Raw genomic sequence first — 21,269 nt, 5'->3', positions numbered from 1 at the left:
TATAGTGCATTTGATGTTATGTTTTAATGCTTTAGTGAACAATGTCTTGTAATCATGGAGCTATTGTTAGACTTTTTTTTTGTTTTTTAAGACCCCAAAACACGAGGCAAAAGCAATACAATGTTAAACAGAGTTTTCATTTCTGAGCATGGCCCCTTTAATTTTCATGCATGTACGTTCCACAGCACCATAAAGGTTTACAACCACGGCTCTAACAGGTGATCACTGTAATTCTCCTCATTGCAAACATACTTGTTAGAAGGATAAAATGAACCAAGTGCTAACGTTTCCTGGGTATAATGGAGAAGGTGTGCTGACTATCAGGATGGCATAAACACCGGCATCCTGATAACCAGCATGACAAGGCTGTGTTTGTGTACCGTACATGTGTGTGTGTGATTGCACTGCCTCGGTGCAATGTGGGGAAAAACAGCTCTCAGGAATGTCCTATGTGTACAGTATAAGTATGTATATAAAAGGAGTGTGTTTGTGTTGTTGAGCCTTTATAGGCATCACTGCAATCCGGCCATAACCCTAATTTTAAATAGGACATTCAATACATATTCTAATGGAATTTACTTACTTTACGGACACACTACAGTGGCAAGACAATACTTTGACACGGGCAGCGATGTTCTAGTACATGCGATTGTTGAGCGCAGGTTGAGGCAGGAGTCTTTCAGCCGATTATCCTGTACCGTGGAGGTAAAACAACTACAGAATGTGCCTCCCATCCCTTAACATCTTGTTATGTGCGTGGACATGCCCAGACTGCTTTTTTTCACACCCTCATCTAAGTGTGTGCAAATTTGAACACACTAACGCCTGCATAGCCTTTTTCAACCTCAGCTTTTCCACTCTCACGCCCTGCAATGGCATCTGTAGCCCCAGTGTTAAATTTGCAACAGGCCAGCTTGCTTTTCTGGATCCAGCATGTTTTGTGTGATAATCAGCTCAGAAAAGAAATACGAAAGAAAATATTTTTCCTTGCACAATCGCTCATGTACACTATGATATGGCTAGCTCAAAGTTTGAGCTGCCCGAAGACTAATTGTAAGGCTGTTCTTGATGCTTGTGTTCAATGTCCAAGCTTCATCATTCACACTTCAAAACCAGTTCTGTCATCGCAACTGCAGCGGAAACGCTGTGCTGTGCTGAGGGACGAGGAAAATACTGAACACAGATGAAAAATGAAATCAATTGACAAAATCAACAGGACAGGGATGGAAACTAAGATAACACCAAAGACGGGATTCTTAACTACTCATAAAGCAGGTTGTTTTTCCACCAGTGAATTCACCATCATAGCATGCTTTGCAAATATGTCTGATTTGTTGCTGTCAACTTCTAGGTTGGGCTGCAAGGTGGTTTAGTGGTGAGCACTGTTGACTAGAAGGTCACCGGTTTGCGTCCTGGTGAGGACACCCGGGATCTTTCTGCGTGGAGTTTGCATGTTCTCCCCGTGCAGCGTGGGTTCTCTCCAGGTTCTCCAGCTTCCTCCCATAGTCCGAAAACATGTTGAGGTCTATTGGTGATTCTAAATTGTCCGTAGGTGTGAATGTGAGTGTGCTTGGTTGTCTGTCTCTAAGTGTAGCTCTGTGACAGACTGGCAACCTGTCCAGGGTGTCCCCAGCCTTCGCCCTAAGTCAGCTGGGATAGGCTCCAGCCCCCCTGCGACCCTAGTGAGGATTAAGCGGTGTATAGATAATGGATGGAACTTCTGGGTTGACAGGACTGAAAATATCAGTGTAAACTAAAACAATTTCTAGATTTACCGTCTAAACAAACATGAATTTTGATATAAATACACTTCTGTGCCAACAAGCATGAGAATTAACTGTGAGCAGAACACCTAATAGTTGTCTTTAGTTTCCGACTCAATCCCCTGAAGCTGAACCTAGCAGAGTTGTGGCTATTGAGCTCTGGTTGATGGAATGTGAACAGCATTGTCACTGGAGCAAAACGGTCAGCCAGGCCAGTATCCTCCCAAAGTTGGTTATCACAGATTCACTGGTGTCAGTGTATAACTCGGTGAATGAAATGAAAAACAGTGTCAATTTTTTTTTAGTCTGGTCTAATGGTCTGCACTTATATGGTGCTTTTATCCAAAGCGCTTTACAATGTGTTTCTCATTCACCCATTCACACACACACATTCACACACCAGTGGTTACAGAGCTGCCATTCAAAGTGCTGCCTGCCATTGGGAGCAACTTTGGGTTCAGTGTCTTGCCCAAGGACACTTTAACTGTGGAGGAGCGGAGGATCGAACCATCAACCTTGCGATTGGAGGACAACCCGCTCTACCACCTGAGCCACAGCCACCCATTTTTTCGCCACAGAGGTCCGATGTCCAATTTTCTTTGTAGAAATGATCAGAATTACCAGTGTTAACACTCTGAACTCCACAGTTTTTGCTTTATTTTTTGTCACATTTTTACTCACTGTGGGCTCATTTCTCTCTGCAATATAAAGTCCTGCACCAGTAAGGAAACAGTGCAACCAGGGTTAGAGGAAGAAAGAACTCAAAAATGTCCTCTCTGCAGTATGACACAGTTATATTGTGATATAGTATGTGACATTAGATTGTTAATAGTAATGCCTGACATCTCGCCCATCACCTGTACCCCTCCCTTCCCTTCTATTCTGTACATGAGAATCAGCCTTCACAGCACATGCCGGAATAGTGCTGGGCTGTTTGCCATTTACAGAGCCGGTGCTGTGTACAAATTTTTCTTCAGCACACACCGAGAACACACAGCTAGCTGACCATGATGAGATGTTTACTAAATTTGACAAAATTACTATTGGATCACTGAATCTATATTTAGGATTGGAAAGAACACAAATCCAACATGTTGTTTTTATTTTTATTTTTTCTCCTATTTTTGGTAATAACTTGGGTCTTTTGGGGCCTCAGCAAGTTATTTAAATGAAATTATCTGAGAATATTAAAAGAGGAAATCCCTTTTTGTAGCCAGCTCATAGACAAACTGGTTAGAAACCTCTGATTTTATTTTTGAACAATGTATTGTATTTCATAAGCCCTAAATTGAACACTAACTCATAACAAGCTGCCAGATAGAAATGTAGTGGAGTAGAAAGTCCAACATATAGAAATAAAAAGCAACACAGAACAAATGCACCAACAAACGAGTACCTCAAGTACAGTACTTGAGTAAATGTTCTCAGTTACTTTCCATGATTCAAGACAGACAATAGCCAGTCACCCCGACGATGATGATTTATGTCAAAATGTTGCAGTCTCTCATTGAAAGCTCCAACTTTAACTGTGCTTCAGACCTCGTCACTGCAGATCCTGTCTGTTGAGTCATCAGTCTGAGCACTAAGTTGGCTGACGCATGGAGATTCCCCCATCATTAGAATATAATCAGTCACTGCTGTTGTGTGAGAATGTTTTGCATTTTTTCCATCTGATTATTAATGCAAAATATAATCAGCGACTAAAGTATGATGCATTGTAGCGTAAGCCAGCAGTATGAAGTTAAAATCAACCCCACTGTTACCATCAGCAACATTAAAGTGATTTACACATTAATGCATGAGTGATTACAATACCATTCTAGCGTTCTGCATAATGTGCACTTCTACTTTTGGTACTTCAAGTAAGTTTTGACACTAATATTTTTGTGCTATTACTCAAGTAATATTTTGAATGCAGGACTTCTACAGGGAATATTTCTACACTGAGTTATTGCGACTTGCTTGGAGTATTTGTTTCGTCTCTGCAAAACATAATTGCAAAAATACGCCACTGTCATTAGGATATTCTTAGGGTTTGCTTTTTTTATACTCCCTTGCCTTTTGATTGATTAGGTCTAATAATTTCATTTGCATGCCTGCTGAGACTTCACATCAGTGACGTGCCCTGGTGTTAATGACAAACAGAGTCACACAGCATTGCTAACACATCTCGACCAGCGAGAAGCCATACAGAACAGCTGACCGCTCTCGAGTTCAAACTTGATGACTCATCCCTTTAACATATCTCATTATCACCAAGGTAACAGGTATTCCTTAGCAACAAGAGCATCGTCCTCCACTCTCAATGTTAAGGCGTGGGTTTCAGACCGCGGGTGTCCTTCAGCTCCGCTTTTCCATTCCAATGGAGGTGTCTCTACCTCTGATTGATTCATCGTTCATCTTTCACTCCCTGCATCTCGGCTCGTGTCGGCAAGACAGCTGACTCATTCTCTCCTCTCCTCCGGAGGATCTGTCTGTGTGCACAACTTAGATCTCACCGCTATTTTCAGGATGCGGCCTGACGTCACTGGCTGCACGGCCCCCACATCACAATCTCTAGCTGCACAGTATGGCTTTGCAGGATCCTGTTTCATACCACCATCCATTCATTCACTGTATTAAAGGTGCATTCAATGTGCAAGTGGCTGCTGCCCTAATCTTGAACTTCTACTTTGGCTTCAAAGAGATCCCCACCAGCTAACATGGCGAATCAACAGAACAAAGGCACAAAGCAAGTAGCCCATCAGCCCCAGGGCATTTAAAAAAGTAGTCTTCCAATTTAGCACTGTGCTTCTGCCAGCTGATGCAACTATCAGACCAAAAATGTTGTGTTCTGCACTTTCCTTCCTTGTGAAAATCTGGTATCACTGCAACATGATCATAAACAGTTCTGTTAAAGATTCAGGGGTGTTCTGTTACAGTAGCAGCAACTAATATAGTCTTAACTTGCTCATCTCAAGCAGGGATGAGAAGTTCAGGGAGCAGTTGTGTCATGGTGAGCATAAATGGCTGTCAAAGATAAACAGTCATTGACACAAAAATACTGAGCATATAAGACGTTTATCTCCATTGTAGGTGCAAAAGTGATAGCTTGAGGCCTCTTGTGGCAGCTGTTGTGGAAATACAGCCATGACTCTTATTACCCTAATTAATAAAACAAACGCTCTCTGCGTCGTTGGTAAATTTAGTCCATTGCAATAGGGAGACAGACGGAGTCCATTTCTCTGTTTATCTTTATCCCAGAGAAGATCAAGAACAACAGCATATTTAAGACATGACAGTGAACACAAAACTCTTTTCCCATTGACTCATTCCTAATAGTTTGTAAGTTTAAACTTAATGGCATGGTTTTCTACACATTGTGAGAAACTCTAAGTCCTACATTCTTTAGACAGACAGCTGCTTCTCAGAAATGAGAATGCATCTTCCTAAATGGACCTGAAGCACAGGTTGAATTCCATAAGTTGAGAAACAAGCCTCTTTAGGAATTCCATTCCTTAGAAAACCTAGAATCTCTATTTGTAACACTGGTCTTCTAATGCACACATATCCAACCCCTGAAATCAACCTTGAAACATATAAATAAAAAATAATAATCACATTCGATCAATAAAAAGATCATTAACATATGAGCTATGTGAACCTAAAAGCTTGACTTGACACAGCCCCAAGCACACGCCTATACTTTGTATGTTCTGTCCATAATTGTTTGAATAAATGTGTCAGTTGAGCTCCTTCTCATAGTCATCTAGGTCTGTGATTCACAGTGTGATAGTCCTGAATAAAGACAAAACTTTCTGAAGGATTCTACCTGCCACAGTTAAGTGGCAAAGAGCAGATATGAAGGACTCTCACAAGCTCCTGAGACCACAAATCAAGTAAAAGCATCATTAGATTAGCAAATAATACAGCTTATTAATAATACAGATCTTTGGCATATGCAGTGAGACAAAACTTGTCTAAAGTTGAAGCATGTTAAGTATTCTTTTATTTTATGCTTATTCTTCTCATTGAGATTTGGGTAGCCCGTTTGCATCCACCCATTGCTCCCAGAGCTGCTGTAATAAGTAAATTTTCCTCACTGGGATCAATAAAGCGGCTTTATAATCACAGCCCTCACTAGCTCTAGTAAAAATTTTAAAAGTACACAATCGAGCTTAATTAATCTTGTATGTTACTGTAATAAATGCGTGTTTTATTAACAGCCACGCATGTTGTTAAGATGTTGCTAGATGCTGTCTCACTGTGTGACATACAGTAGTCAGTGCACCACATGCCACAAGGGGTAAAAGCATCTCTTGAAAGTGGCTATAACATGAGATGCAAGCCACAGTTTGGGTACAAAAACTATAAAAAGACTGCAGTTTTGTGCAGTTCTTCATGTTCCATCTAAACACTGCAGCTCCCTATGAATAAAACCTCAGACTTTGATGCTAGAGGCTGTGTCACACCAATTTATATACACTGAATTCACTGTTGGTGAAATTCCCCACAGGCAACCGATGGATACATGACCTCACACTGTATTATATTGGCAGAACTCTACAGTAGCTATATGATGAATGGGTAACACAAATACACACGTGCACAAATGCAATACAAGATGAGAGCCAACAAAAGCCAATGAGCAAAATCTATACAAAAGCCCTATAGCATGCACAAATATAGTGATGTTAGTGCACTACAATAAACTGGCAGCAGTGAGACACACATCTGTGACTGCATGGAAAACGCTTTGACTTGGAATAAAATTTGCATTGGAAAGCAGGAACGCTGCTCTACATGGCTGGTGGGGTGGCATACGCACGCTTGTGTACACATAACATTCGATGTCAAGTGACCTGGCCGCAAATCCAGCAGTACCGGCGCATTTTTATCTCTCAAACACAAATAACAACATCCACCTCCCGAAACACATTAAAATGAATATGCACACCAGGATAATAACATGCGTATTTGTGTGTTTTCATCCACTTGTGTGCTTTCGGTGCTCTGTTGTGCAAAAAGCCATTAGTCTGATGTTCATGCTTTACTCTGCTCAGTATAGAAACATCCGACCACAAATCTGACACAAAGAGCCGCTGGGTATCTGCTGTATCTTTGACTGTGCGGAGCATTTATGCTCTACAATGTGCTTTCCTGTCTCTGTAGTGCATGCATTCACTGCATTTGGTATTTATACATTCCAATGACGTCAGCTAGCCACAAAGCCCCTTATTGTGGAGGTTACATCCGCCCACGTCAACTGAAGGGATCGCAAGAAGCCATGTGCATGTATGTAAAATGTCTGTAAACGTGCTACAGGCACATCAGCCACAGCCACCTCCAACCAACCAAATGAGGACAGCTACAACAACTAGTGATACAAAACCCTGAAAGTGAAACAGGTCATACTGTCATTTAACGTGGATGAAGAAGGTGATATATTAAAAACAAACAATGTTTTCTTTTCTTATAAAGGTAAATGTGAGTATTTATTTTGATCTAGATTGAGAGCTGCAACTACGAGCAGAATAACAAAACAGCCAACTAAATTAGACAGAAGCCATATTGGTTATCATCGGTTTCAGCTTCTCACATGTGATGATTTGCTGCTTTTCTTCATCATATACAAGAGTGTATTCAGTATCTTTGGATTCTGGAGCGATGGTTGAATTAAACAAACAATGTCAACACTGAGACTTGTGCTGTAGGAAACCATGCATCCTTCACTATTTTCTGACATTGTGTTAACTAAACCATTCATCAGCTGATAAAGAAAACAATCAGCAGATGCAATAACAATATAAAACTATTGCTAGCTATAGTCCTACGCAGATATTAGCTCAAGCTCAGCTGAAATTTCTGTTGTCCTGCAGACTGCTGCATTATCACACAAACTATTGTAACTGATTCAAGAGGAAAATGCACCAGACAGAATTGCTACATGTGAAATCTTTCCCAGCTGCCATTCAACAAATTTTCTCAATTGCAGAATAAAAACAAAGAAATTTGAGCACGTTTCATGCAAACTCCAGTTGCGTAAACAAGGCTTTTACCTCAATCTTGTGATGCTGAAAAACTCGTCCATGCATTTATAACTTCTAGACTGGACTATTGTGATTTCCTGTTTACAGAATGTCCCAATAATTCTCTTAAAAACCTCCAGCTGACACAAAATGCTGCAGCCTGAATTCTGACAGGAACCAGTAACAGCGATCATATTTCTCCCATACTAGCTTCTATTCGTTGGCTCTCTGTAAAATCCAGGATAGAATTTGAAATCCTGCTTTTCACATATAAAACCCTTAATGACCAAGCTCCATCTTGTCTTACGACCATGTTGCACCGTATCATCCAAACAGAGCCCTTCGCTCTCAGACTGCAGCTTTACTTGTGGTTCCCAGAGTTTCCAGAAGCAGAATGGGAGGAGGTTTCAGGCTCCTCTGTTCTGTTCTGTGGAATCAGCTCCCAGTTTGGGTTTCGGGAGGCAGAAACCCTCTCTACTTTTAAGATTAGGCTTAAAACTTTCTCCTTTGATAAAGCTTATAGTTAGGGCTGCTGAGGATCACCTGAGCCATCCCTTATTTATGATGCTATAGGTTTATCCTGCCGGGGGATTCCCATGATGCACTAGGCTCTTCTCCTCTCCTCTCTCTCTCTACCATACAGTTATATATCACCGACTCTGTGTTCCCCCCAAGGTCCTGTGTTTGTTCTCTCTACGGGTGTCCGTGGATCTAGAGCTACACAGCTCTAGTCGTTTCTGGCCTCGCCGATCGTTAAAATGTTCATTGTTCAGTTGTATTGTTTGTCTGTTCTCCACCTGCTATCCCAACCCCTCCTGCGATCCTGCACCCCCCTCATCCCCACTCACACCCCAACCGGTCAAACCAGATGGCCGCCTTCCCAAAGCCTGGTTCTGTGTTTTTTGCTGTTGTTGTTGTTCCTTGCCTCTATCACTGACTGCTTGCTCATAGGGAATCCAAAGGCAACTTTGGATTGCTGGGTTCTCTGTTCTTTTTTAAAACTTCGTAAGGTCTTCACCTCACTATGTGAAGTGCTATAAGATGACATATGTTGTGAATTGGCGCTACATAAATAAAATAAAACTGAATTGAATTAAATAAGTAGACTCTTTTATAGCTACTGTAGCAATTGGACTTCAGTGAGACTGTTTTCTCAGCTACTATTTCTACTCTAAATCTCTTTTCTCCTTTTTACATTAGGGTTGCTATTTAGGCTTTCAGAGCTCCGATGACGGTCAAAAGAAATATACTGGAAAACATACTAGAAGTCGTGAAAATACTCAGAAAGCCTATAGGCCCCTTGAACAGCAAACACTTAAGGCATTGCAGGAGGGATAACATTAACAAGGGTGAGCTGGCATTGCTCACTAGGACACTCAAATGGAGTGAAATACCCTTAACATTACGAATCAAACCTGTGCTTTTCACAAACGTGTCTAAGTGGCAAAAAAGCTCTAATATGTGAAAACTCTGTATTTCTGTCAGCTGGTTTGTAATATCTTGTTACTCAAGTTTCTTCTCTTTACTTAGCTTTTGACAAAAAAACAACACCAGCAACATCAAATCCTGCGTATTAATAAATGGATTAACTTGATATTGACTATGCGGCTGCAGCCTGCTCATCACTCCCACTGGGCTTTGTCGATAGCAAAGGCCTCAAGCGGAGCTAGGTAACAATAATCCTGAAAAGCAACACAGCAATATGAGTTTTCAGAAGCAGGCGCTAAATCCCTTCAATTAATCACTGCCAATCAAACAGGATGTCACCTTTAATAACATCTATATATACATAGCTGTGCCTCAGAACTATAATAATCTATACGATAGACCTGTCAATCCAATGAAGAGCACAATTACGAAGCTTATTTTGTTTGTCTTATTTCACGGCATACTGTGGACAGACATTCCCCTACTCATAACCGAGATCACAATTTTATCACTAGTGAATGCGGAAATTGCAGATGTTTCCACTAAATTGAATATCTTTTATTTTCTTATCTTATACAAAGGGGAACAAAAATCAGGATGGGATAAATAAAATTGCTTGTTTGAGAGACAGACGTGTTTTAGTTTGATGAGATTTGCATATGAAGATCAGGAGGATGCCTCGTGAACAGCAGTGATCATCACACTCTCTCTGGCATGACATATCAAAGCCTGGTTGTTGTCTTCAGCTCGTGAAATTAAAGTTAATAATCAGCACCACAAATACAGACATAATTTCACCGGATTAATACAGAGCATAGAGCTGAACGGGACCAAGGCTTTGAAAAACATCCATCTTTTTTATGAGGTGGTACTTGTTTTTTTTAAATAATGTTTGTATCTCCCTGGAAAGATGTGCTACTAACCCATTTTTAGGTTAAAAAAAAGCACTTTCAGACTGCACTTTATACACTGTGGCTATTTTTATGCTTTAATAAATTAATTTGGTACAAAAAACAAACAAAGACTGAGATATAAAATCAATCAAGAAAAAAAACACATTTGAAATTTGCATTTCATTAGCAAGTAATCCAGTATTTTTTGCTTCACAAATGTCTAAAACTATTTATATATTCACCAAAAAGGTAGATTAATATTATGCCAGTTGTTGCAGCTCAAAAAAATACGTAAAATATTCCAAAAATTCTATTGTTCTTGACTTTATCAATGCATAGATGCAAATCCTGCCGGTTGCACATGGATGAACTGCTTCCTCTGCATTGAACCCCTTTGTCTTCATGTTATTATTCTTGTCAGTCTGGTAGCACTGCACTGCTCCCCATATCTACTTGTCAGTCATTTTTGTCCTTCTATCTGTGTTTTTGGAGGGGAAAAAAAAAAAGAGGTGAAAAAAATGCTAAATCAAAATCACCACAGCCCTGCAGCCAGTCCACAGATCAAAATCATTATTTATCCTATTAATCCTGTCAATCCAGCCGGCCTTTGCCACACTCTATTGCTCATTCTTTTTCCTCTGCATAGTTTCCGACAGAAATTCATTGATCTCAATGGGGCTTCCTTGTTAAATGACAAACTGCAATCCTGAAACTCAGCCTTATCAGTTGAAAACAAGAACTCACACATTGTCTTGAACCCTGCCTATTAGCACTGTCAATCCAACACCTCACTGACACTTTACTTCCATCTTTTCTTATCTTTCTCCTCCCTCTACCTGGTTCGGAGGGCCCTGTGGCGCAGGCGGAGCACACACAAAGCCAGACCCCATCTCTTCTTAGTCGTCAAATTCGAGCTTAACTCCATGAGACAGGAAAGAAGGATGGATGACTGAACAGAGAGCACAACTCCCGTTCTCTGCTGTAGACTCTCAGATGCAGCAGTGGACACACAAGATGAACCCAGCCCTGAATTCCAGCAGAAGTCACATGGGGCTGTGACACCCACCTGCTAAGGCTCTATCTCAATGCCCATGTAAGTTTGGAACATGTAGGCACCAATGCACACAAACATACGATAACATAGATCCAGTTGCATGTATGTAATACACAAAACAACACAAACAGACACACACAACATATCACATACAGATCAGAAATGCAACACCCGCAACCCATTAGCGCATCCCCATCTGCATGACAATTAAAACAAACAAAAATACACTGTGAAAACTCTCCCATGTCAATTAGGGTCCTAGACAGTGATGTTCCCAAAAATACTTCATAATACGAATTGAGTGTCAGCTGATTAGCATACCAGTGTGTCTGGAGTCAGAGTTTTACATATTGCTGTTAGGACTGAGGAAAACTGAGGCCTCTATTTTCCTAGCAGTACAGGTCGGTGGTAAAAGGTGGAGCTCGTTAAAAATAATGACCTGTGTGGATTGTCCCTCTCCAAGCCAAATCGGAGTGTTGGGGTCGTTACTCTAAACAGGACTATGTTACACATTACTCATTACTTATTTAAAAAAAACGTGATGCATCCCTGTACTTATTTATTCCCTGTAGGAAACAATTTCCAGTACTACATGTTGATTTACTTTTGCATTACTTCACAACATCTTCTGAGAAGCATTGTCACATAATTGCCAGTTAACAATACAACGTTAAACCTTACATGTGTCCACATATCAGCACCTATCTCTATCCCAAGTAGGAGGACATACACAAGATCCTTCTTTCATGCTCTTTAATAAAGTATTACCACAAAGCCAACAGTGAAATTGATGAAAACCAGCCCAAAGAGCATGTCACAGAAAAATGCTGTGGCTACTGAATGAAGGTACATTAATTCATTATAAGGTCGCATTGGAGGCAAACATGATGTGATCACAGAAATACATTACTTTGGAATACGTTAACTCAACGCTGGATAGCACATACCTAATTTGAATTTTCAAAGTCCTTGTTTTGTTTAACAAATTAAAACCCAAGGATATTCAGTTATTACTGATGACTGAAAAAAAATTTATTTCAAAGGCTTTAGAAAAAGATTAACTGCTCAAATTGTTGTTTGATAATTTTCTGTTGATAACCTAACTGATTAATTGACCAATCTTTTCACTTTTTGTATGGATGCCATGTAACTTCACTCCTATGAAACTGCCCACATCAGGATCACCACATCCAGTAGCGGCCTCGCCAAGCAGACAATGAGCCTATCCAGAGCAAAGAAACTGCTCAGGAACAGCTTGAGGAACACAACAAAGAGCCTAAGGTGTGGACTTGGCCTCCAAAGTCATGCCACCTTCCAACCCACAATCCACCTCTAGTATCCTGATGACAAAGAACACCTCAACAGATCCCGTGTCTGTGCCACGCTGGTTTGGCAGCATCAGAGATAGAGGTCGAGCAAACATCAGCATGGCCAAAATTTGGATTCAATATTCAGCATGTTTCCAATTATCTGTATCATTTTGGGGTTTTTTTTTAAAACTCATTTCCATTTTTTAATTAATCTATTCTAATAAACTAATGTATTTTAATTGAATATTTATTGTCATTGTGCTCCATGATTCCTAATAGTATGTATCAAACCTGAGACAAACGCATCAGTTGATTGCTAATGAGGGAGACTGACAGTATGAAAAAGGTGTTTCTATGTTGTGTGGTTTTCTCTTATATAAGCCAGAGTACTTCCATATTGTTATAGGCACTGTTGTATCCTATAAAATAGCACGGGACAGTATTCATAACAGTACCACACCAGGATCTCCACATCAATGTGTGCTGGGAACAACAGGAATACACTCACCACAGGGACTGGCTTATAGGAACCGGTTTTATTTTGCATCTCGTTGGTGGTTAGTAGTAGACCTGGTTTCATGCAGCCTTCTTGGCAGCTTCACACTGACAGCTGGCACTGGTAGTTCATACCAGCTGAGGTTAGTTCATGTTAATGGTGTAACACCTCCACTAAAACTTTAGTCTTTTGTTCCTGCTCTCAGCTGATTGAAATGATCAGTTTATGGCAGTACGCACACATTAATACTTTAAGTCACATAGTTGTGAATCAAGACCTCCATAATTTGGATGAAGTCATTTCTGAAAAATCACGTGTAGAAGTTATTCCATTATCAGAACAACAATCATCAGTCGCTTCTGTCATCACTACCTGTAGGCTATACAAATAAATTAGGCAGCTTGATGAATATTAATGCTGACAAATTTAATAGCTACAACTAAAAACACCATCCTTTCTGGCTCTTCCTCTAACAGCAGCTGATCGCAGATCAGGCTATAAACAAAATCTTTGTCTTGTGGTTATTTATAACTTTTGCTCGTGGCAAATGATGAAAGCTAGACTTAATGGGATTTAAGGGATTCAGATTTGAAGAGTGGTACTGATACTGTATTTGGATTGGATAAAATACTGTCAAGCCCCATCCCTACACAACACCATGGTGATATTGGCTGTTAGCACCACATCCTTGCTGTCAAACTTGAGGCCTGAGTGTGAGTGGAGCATGTCGAGTTGGCATGTTGGAAGACTTTCATGGATCCAGAGCTCAATAAACCCAACCCATTCAGGGCTGAAGTGGGAAAAAAAAACAACAACACACACGCACCCATGACCATGCCGCAGGAAGAGACACAACAGCTGAACAGTGTTCTCAGACACAACAGATGAATACTGTTCACAGTTATGCAGCAGACTGGTGATTCAGTCCTACAGGGCATAAGGCACCGAGCAGAGGTAATTTGCGTGAGCATGTTTATGTGTTTGTGTAGGGTTGACTGTAGCAGGAGACAAAAGGGGACCAAAAAAAAAAAAAGTGGTACCTTCAAATCAAAACATGTCATCTTTTCACACACGTGCGTATGCAAAGCCGCGCAAACAAACACGTCTCCCCACGCACACAAACACAAACAGGCCATTATCATTCCACTGCTTCAACGCTGCTGCAGCATCAGTAGAGATTAGTCCCCCGGTGACCTAGCATTACCCAACACACTGCGCAAGTCTGCAGAGAGCCATCTATCTTCTCCCTCCATCTTCCCTCACTTTCCCTCCTCTCCTTGCCTCGCCTCTCCTTCTCTCTCTCCCCTGCTTTTTATCTTTATCTATCTGGAGCTCTCTCCTGAGGTTTCTGCTGTCCTTTCCTGTTCTTTCCTCTCCGTCTCTATCTTGGTCTTTCTCGTTCTCTTTCTCACAGGATTCTCACTCTGGCTTTATTATCATTTCTTTCTCAGTTCCTCTGTGGGATCATCTCTCTCTCTGCGGGCTAACGTTGTACCCACATTTCTCTGGTCCTCTCCCTCCAAAAAATCTCAAACTTTCTCCCCCCTCTGCCCTCCCTCTTCCTTTTCTCTCACTCTTCCTCCATTTCCCTGTTTCTGCTGAGTATAACTTACAGTGTTGTGGCAGTAAAGATTCCAGGATGACTAATATGCTGATAGTGGATAGCTGTGAGCTAATGAGAGAGAAAGGCCCTTGTTGCATGCTAACCATTTACATTGCAGCTAAGGACATCCCAAAGTAAGATAGGGGATCCAGAGAAGAATGTACTTCCTTGTTCTTTTCCTTATCAAAGTCCTGTTGCATAATGGAAGTACAGTCAGTGTACTATTAACACTGTTTCGAAACAATGAGCATCCCTAAGAGCACACTTGGTACCTGACAATCTACTAACAATGCAAAACTGCACTTGTATGGGTATATGAAAGGCCAGTTTAAATTACTTTTTGTTTCCCAACAGGAAATGATTGTTGTAAAGGAAATTGCACAGAGCTGAAAACATAACTGTATTGATTTACTCTAATTTCACACGTTGGCTATACAATCAGTGTTGCAGAATAGTGCACATTGTTCACATTTATAATATTTTTACATTTTTGTGTAAGGACTTCACAGCAGCATAGCAAACAACAATAAACCTCACTAATAGAGACTAGGATTGCATGAGATCCCATCCAAGCAGAGAAACAAAAAAAAAAACTCCCGAATGGAACCAACACCAAATGACAGCAGGAGATATAGAGGTAAAAAAGAGAAATGAAAGAGAAGGAAAGGAGATTGTGAAGTGGTGAAAAGAGAGAAAAGGAAGCGAGTGAGTTATGTGAAATGACCAATTAAAGCACCGCAGGAAGGGCTGGAATGTTGTATATGTAAACATACTGAGTCAACTGGGACTGGACACACAGAAACACAAACACACACAATCTAGAGCAATAGAAAGTCAAACCAGATGACACGTCAATAAGTCTTGCTGCTTATCATGTGGATTCAGTAGCAAAATTCTGACTTTTTCATACAAAACAATATCATTTTAATGGTAATTTCCTCACTACTTTAGCCAAAACCAAACAATTTCTTTCTTTTTTTTTTTTTACTGTGGAATGCAGTAGTGCAGAGAATAAGGGAAAAAAGTGCTTTCCCATTTTATTGGTGAAGACAAACAAATGCGGAAGAGTTTGCGCTCTTGAATTTAGTTTTTCAACAAGAAGCACTGTAGTGGTGTAGCTGCCAAGGTAAACAGTGACGGAGCATTGAAAAAAAACAATACAGGGCTGTTTATTCCATGTACAAGAGAATCATTAGTAATCAAACAGTGATTTCAGTTTCGTCACACAACAACAATAACAGCCTACAGTGTATGGATTTTTCATTCTGATACCTCAGCGTGACCTTTGACCCCACACTACACACGGTGACACCGCCACCCTACAGATGCACTCTCAGCAGATCAGGTGCCTGAGTCCGGATCACATGACAGCTCTTTGGGGGCATTGCCATGGCGATTGACACACTACTCGTGAGGTGTCTTGTTTCTGGCGGCTGGATGTTTGACTCAGTGATTCCTATTACTGATTAACCACATAGGATTTAATTGAACGGAGTGGAAATTCCCAGAGTAACTGTGTGGTGACGCAGCAATGCAGTCAGGTTAAACTAGTTTGTAAAGCCCGAAGGATTTCAAGGCAGTTTCGGCAGCACATACACCCACATTGCCTTCTATTTACCATTGATACAATACCAAAAGCCCTCATAGGGACAGAAGAGACGGCATGCATGAGGTGTCCCCTTCCCCATCTGTCCCAAACGGAGACTGGAGGCAAAATACGACAAAAAACAAAAAAAAAGAGACTGCAGGAGAGAAAGTAAAGGCGTTCCTCTGTTTCCTTTCAGACATGAGAGGGGGGGCTGGTGGCATGGTGGGGATAATGGAGGCCAGAAAGCCAGACAGGCAGGGCAGGCTGGCTAGTTTGCTAGCTAGCTCGCTGCCACGCTTCATTAGATATTGTCATGTCGCGGAATGGCTGGGGCTGCTCATGACTGTGTGTGTGTGTTTGTGTGCCCATGTGCGCCTACAGTGATGTGGGTCAAACCAGAGAAGATGGTGGAGGCCATATAGGCCAGTCGAAGCTGCATACACTGCGTGAATGTGAAAGCTGCTGGATGGGATGCGGTCTGCTGCATGGGCCTGGCTTACTGACCGTCTGGACACTTTCCAACACTCAACAACCTCTGCTGCTCTGGCTGTCCTTTTCTTTTCTTCTTTCTTTATTGTTTTCTTTAGTTTAATCTCTCCTCTTTTTCTTTTCTTTTTTTTTCCCCAGAGCTGGAACAGTTATTCAATTAGAGTAGAACTTTACAAGTACAGAAGAAATAAAAGAAGCACCAATAAAACGGTGGTAGAGCACGCAGTCGAAAAGGGAGTCAGGAGGGAGGCTGCATAAGAGTATGTGGATGAAGCTAGCAACCTGTGTTTCATCAGTGATGAGTAGATGAAGTAGGACATGAGATATATACTAGCAAGGTATAGATGCACACTCACAAGCACTGCTACACAAGTGCGCTAAAATCATGCATAAGGATTAAATGCCATTTTTTTTATATACTACATGCATAGTTTAAAGTTGACGTGGCATTCCCAAGAGATTAACTCAGCACTACAGTTATTCCAACTTACAAAAACATTGCTTGACAGAACGTAGACAATCAGAAGAGGTTTACCCAGCATGTTTCAGCACTCCAGCCCCTCAACAGCGGCAAAAACTACATGAGCTAAAGCCTGCTTGGCAACAAAGCCATGCTTCGTAAACTCTTGACCTCCGTGTGTTTGTTTATTCAACTTTTGTTTAATCCCTAAAGAAAGTTTCTTCAAAGGACATAAGCCCTCCACCCAACAGCATCGGTTATGACCTAAAATGACGTGCTGTTACCCCTCGCAAGGAAGCTTTAAGCTGCTCACACGCAAAGAGGATGTCAAAACACTTAAATGTCCCCGCACACACGCGCGCAAACACACACATTCCTTGTCCTCATCCATCTCCACCATGCCTCAAGTGCCAAGTTACACAACGGGGATCGTCTTCCTAATGCAAGTGCTCCACGAGAAATTTGTCACTGTGCCACTTCTTGCTCTTTTCAGGCCCAGCCCATCCATCCATTTACTTTAACGCACATCCAATCCACTTTGCCTTATTGTTGACAAACATGTCGCTGCACATCCTAAATGAAGCACTACGGAATTGTGTGTCTGTGTGTGCGTGTGTGGGTCTGTCTGTCTGTGTGTGTGTGCATGGTGTCTCGGGTCCAGATGGTGTTGTAGACGGAGAAAATGTGCTGATTTGTCTCAAAACACAAGCCCAATATAGATTTAGCAGTTCAATTCACACTTGAGTACAATCCACTAATAAAACTGAAGAACAGTTTAAACTTTCTCATGAGCTCATGCTGTGCAACAAACTAATTAAATACAGATACTTATTTAATTAAACAACTAATATCTCTATTAATGATGAATTAGGCCATTATACAAATTATACAAGCTCCAACTAGCCTGTTTTGACCAAGCTGAAAGTGGAAATTAATGTTTTGGGTTTTTTTTTTTTTTTTTTCCTTTTGTTTGTTTTTTGAATTCTTTAACGTAAATGTAAGTGGATAGGGGCATACAACACCTGTGTCTCCATAAGCTTAATCTTTTGCCACATCAATTTCTACATTCAACTGCCAACTACTGCAAATAAATGTTATAATTATGCACTTATTTTATTAAAAGCAAGTACAACTGTCCACGTTGCACTCACAAAGTAGCAAATTCCCCTCTTATCCCTGTTGCACTGTTCAGCTTGTGGCATCTAAATACAGCTTTGAGCACAGCAGTATTTTACTCCAGAGGTTCATAACCGATAGGGATATTATTAGGTATTTATATGTTAATTCTAAGAGCTAAAGAGATAAAACATCATGACTAGTTATCTGACAAATTTGTTAGAAGTGTTTATGGCGATGGTTCACCTGGGGAAAACAGGCAGTCAGCTGTGTTATTGCTGTGGTCATATGAGATGTGGCAGAAGTTAAAGGGGGCAGCAGTGCGTGTATGACTGTAAGTCTTCAGTGGAAGCTGCCATGCAACACGGGACCACTGCATTATTCTTAATTACAGGCAGAGTGCTGTTACCCAAACAATAGAGGAAAGGAAAACCTAGCCAAGTGATGAAATCCGCAAACTTCATCACAGCAAGGCTGGTTGATGATACTCCTGCTGTCTTTGTTTAGATGCTACACATAAGTATGATCTTTTTCCTCAATATGTTGTTTCAGTATGAGTATATCCCCTGCCATTGGCTCTTACTCCAAATTAAACTTCACTTTGTGAGGCCACTCTCCTCTGTGCCCAACTGCCCGTGTATTAATGCCTGATATGGTTAGTGCCCATTTACTTTTGCCTATCTGTGTGCCCACTGTGCTGTGTGTTTAAGTGTGCCAGTCTGGGGCCTGGCACTAGGTTGTGTGGATGGCAGCAGCTCTGCCTGATCGTACTTGGCACGGCATCAGTGGCTACCTGAGTCATCCAGTCTGCCCGCTCCTCACCCTCCAGCACCCGTCAAATCGAGCTCTTTCCGCTCTTTTCTGCACACTGAAATAGGAATGTGGGCTTCGTCCGATTAGATCTGAATGAATATGGGTTCTTAAACATTTGGTGAAGAGGTCTGCACACATGCGTCACGACTTTCGCAGATTCACTTCTAGATTGGCTGTTTAAACTACCAAAAGCAGAGCGTTTGTTCTCCTGCTTTCTTTTCTCTTCTTCAATTAAAAAAACCACAAACTTGACTCCTAGAATTATACGACACTCAAAGTACTTTCTAAATCAGGACAATCCAAGCAACTCTGTAAAAAAATAAAATACTGTGTTCTCTTTGATCTTGTAAGTCTGCTTGGGAGGGTCTAATTAGGCATAAATAGGTACAAATTATTAAAGAGTCCATTAATCTCAGTTGAATTACAAGGGTGAGATGAGGACTGGCGTCTGAACCATATGGCCTGCCTTGATGTGTGTGCTCGTCATTTACTGCGATGTATCCTGTCATGACAATTCGAACAAAGCTATTATTTGTGTGTCTTTGTCTGGTATGATGCGAGTGTGTCTACTCAATTAGCCACAGTGAGCCATGTGACTGATAATGCCTTGTGACCTTGCTCTTCATGCTGAACACCACCACTGGATGTTCCACAGTATTTATATCTACACTTAATTTACAGTTGGCCAAAATATGGTCAAACTGCCTTTGTGTGCTGTAAAGAAGTTGTGTGGCATTCAGAGGTGCCATTGTTCAGTAATGTTATGCACAGAGGTGCGTCATGTGGTGAGTTGTTGTCTTGCACTGCTGCTGAAATGCATTGCTGCTGCTGCTGCTGCTGCTGCTGCTGCTGCTGCTGCTGCTGCTGCTGGCTGTGCTAATGTTGACGTGTGTTGACACTCTTGCTGTGTAAGCTCTGTGCACTATGTGTGTGTCGGCGTGTGCAAATGAATGTATTCTTGTTGCTGTTGTCATAGGAGATGTTACAGTCTTAGAAGGCAGCATCACCTCCAGTGTGCATCTGTGTCGAAGCGTGCGAAAGAGATTATGTTTTAAGACGACGTGTATGCACCGCACATGCTGCTATGTGTTTGTAGGTAAGGATGCTCTGTTTTAGTAGCCATCTGAAATGTTTAGACACCATGCAACAATGAACCACTGCATTTTTTCCCCCCACTACAGTCTCACTGCTGTGACCCAGACAATAGAAGAAACCAGCTTAGGGTACACAGACAGAAACAGAAAGAGAAAGAGACAGGAGACAAAACATGGAGGTGCTGAGGGGGATGGTGGCGGGAGAGGGATGTGGTGTGAGAATACAAAATAAAACGAAGAACATGCACGCAATCATATGGAGACAAAATGATGAGGATAAAGAGTGAGGCAAGGAGGAAGATGAGGTATTACCTTTCAGGGGACGAGGATTTCTCCGAGTTCACGGACATGAGCGGTGCCTGTTAGCCGCTCTCTGGCCGAGGGACCACAGGAGACGGCGAAATAGAACAGAAAGCTGCTTTCTCTCTCTTTTTTTTCACTCTTCTCCCCCTATCTCTCCCAGCTGTGTGTCTGAGTAAAGGAGAGGAGAGGGTTACTGCCTCCCCTCCTTCTCCTCCTCCTCGTCCTTCTACCTCCTCCTCTTCCTCCTCTCTCTGTGTCTCTCTTGTCCTCTTTGCTTGGAGGAGATGAAAGGATGGAGGACAAGGCTCCACAAAAGGATAATAAAAGAGCAGCTTCTGTGCCGTGCACAATCTGCCTGAGAGTGTGTGTGCCTGTGTCGATGTGTGTATGTGAGCTGATAGCGATAGCAGCAATGTCAGGCGCCCCTCCTCATGCCTGAGCCTCCTTCCTCCCTCCCTCCCTTTCCTTCCTTCCTTCTTCTCCTTCACCTTGCCTCTCTCTCACTTTCCCTGCTTTCACTGAGGCTGCCTCTGGTCTCCCTCTTCCCCTTTCTCTCCTTCCTCTCTGGTGCCGCTGGTTGAGCTGGGTGATGAAATGAATTCACAGGCTCTCGATCCACAGTGTGTCTGCCTCTGTCTATGTATCTCACCCTTCCTTCTCTCTCTGTCTAGCTGGCTCTGTCAGGCCTTCTGCAGCTCTGCACAACAACAGAGCCCAGAGCAAGCTGGAGCATTCCACTTTCTGTGCAGGCAGAGGGGTGTCTGCTTGTTACACCGACTGAAAAATGGATGCATTTCTCCTTGAGGCACACTCTCCTCCCCCATTTTCCCCTACGAATTAGTCCCTCCCTC

General features: G+C 41.7%; 1 protein-coding gene across 2 annotated transcripts in view; it reads right to left on the bottom strand.

Moving 5' to 3' along the window:
* Nucleotides 1-20,560, bottom strand: part of srpk2 (SRSF protein kinase 2) — a 56,275-nt gene extending 35,715 nt beyond the window's left edge. The window contains exon 1 of one of the 2 annotated variants that reach the window (XM_008294736.1): nucleotides 20,428-20,560. In XM_008294736.1, the coding sequence (XP_008292958.1) occupies nucleotides 20,428-20,465 (38 nt within the window). In that variant the 5' untranslated portion in view covers nucleotides 20,466-20,560. The remainder of the gene's footprint in view (nucleotides 1-20,427) is intronic. The other variant, XM_008294735.1, reaches the window with a different exon arrangement.
* Between the last annotated feature and the right edge of the window lie 709 nt (nucleotides 20,561-21,269).

The sequence above is a fragment of the Stegastes partitus genome, unplaced genomic scaffold, assembly GCF_000690725.1.
Source record: "Stegastes partitus isolate 25-593 unplaced genomic scaffold, Stegastes_partitus-1.0.2 Scaffold989, whole genome shotgun sequence".
NCBI classification, from domain to species: domain Eukaryota; kingdom Metazoa; phylum Chordata; class Actinopteri; family Pomacentridae; genus Stegastes; species Stegastes partitus.
The sequence above is the reverse complement of the archived record's forward strand: the minus strand, read 5'-3'. Positions and strand labels throughout refer to the sequence as shown.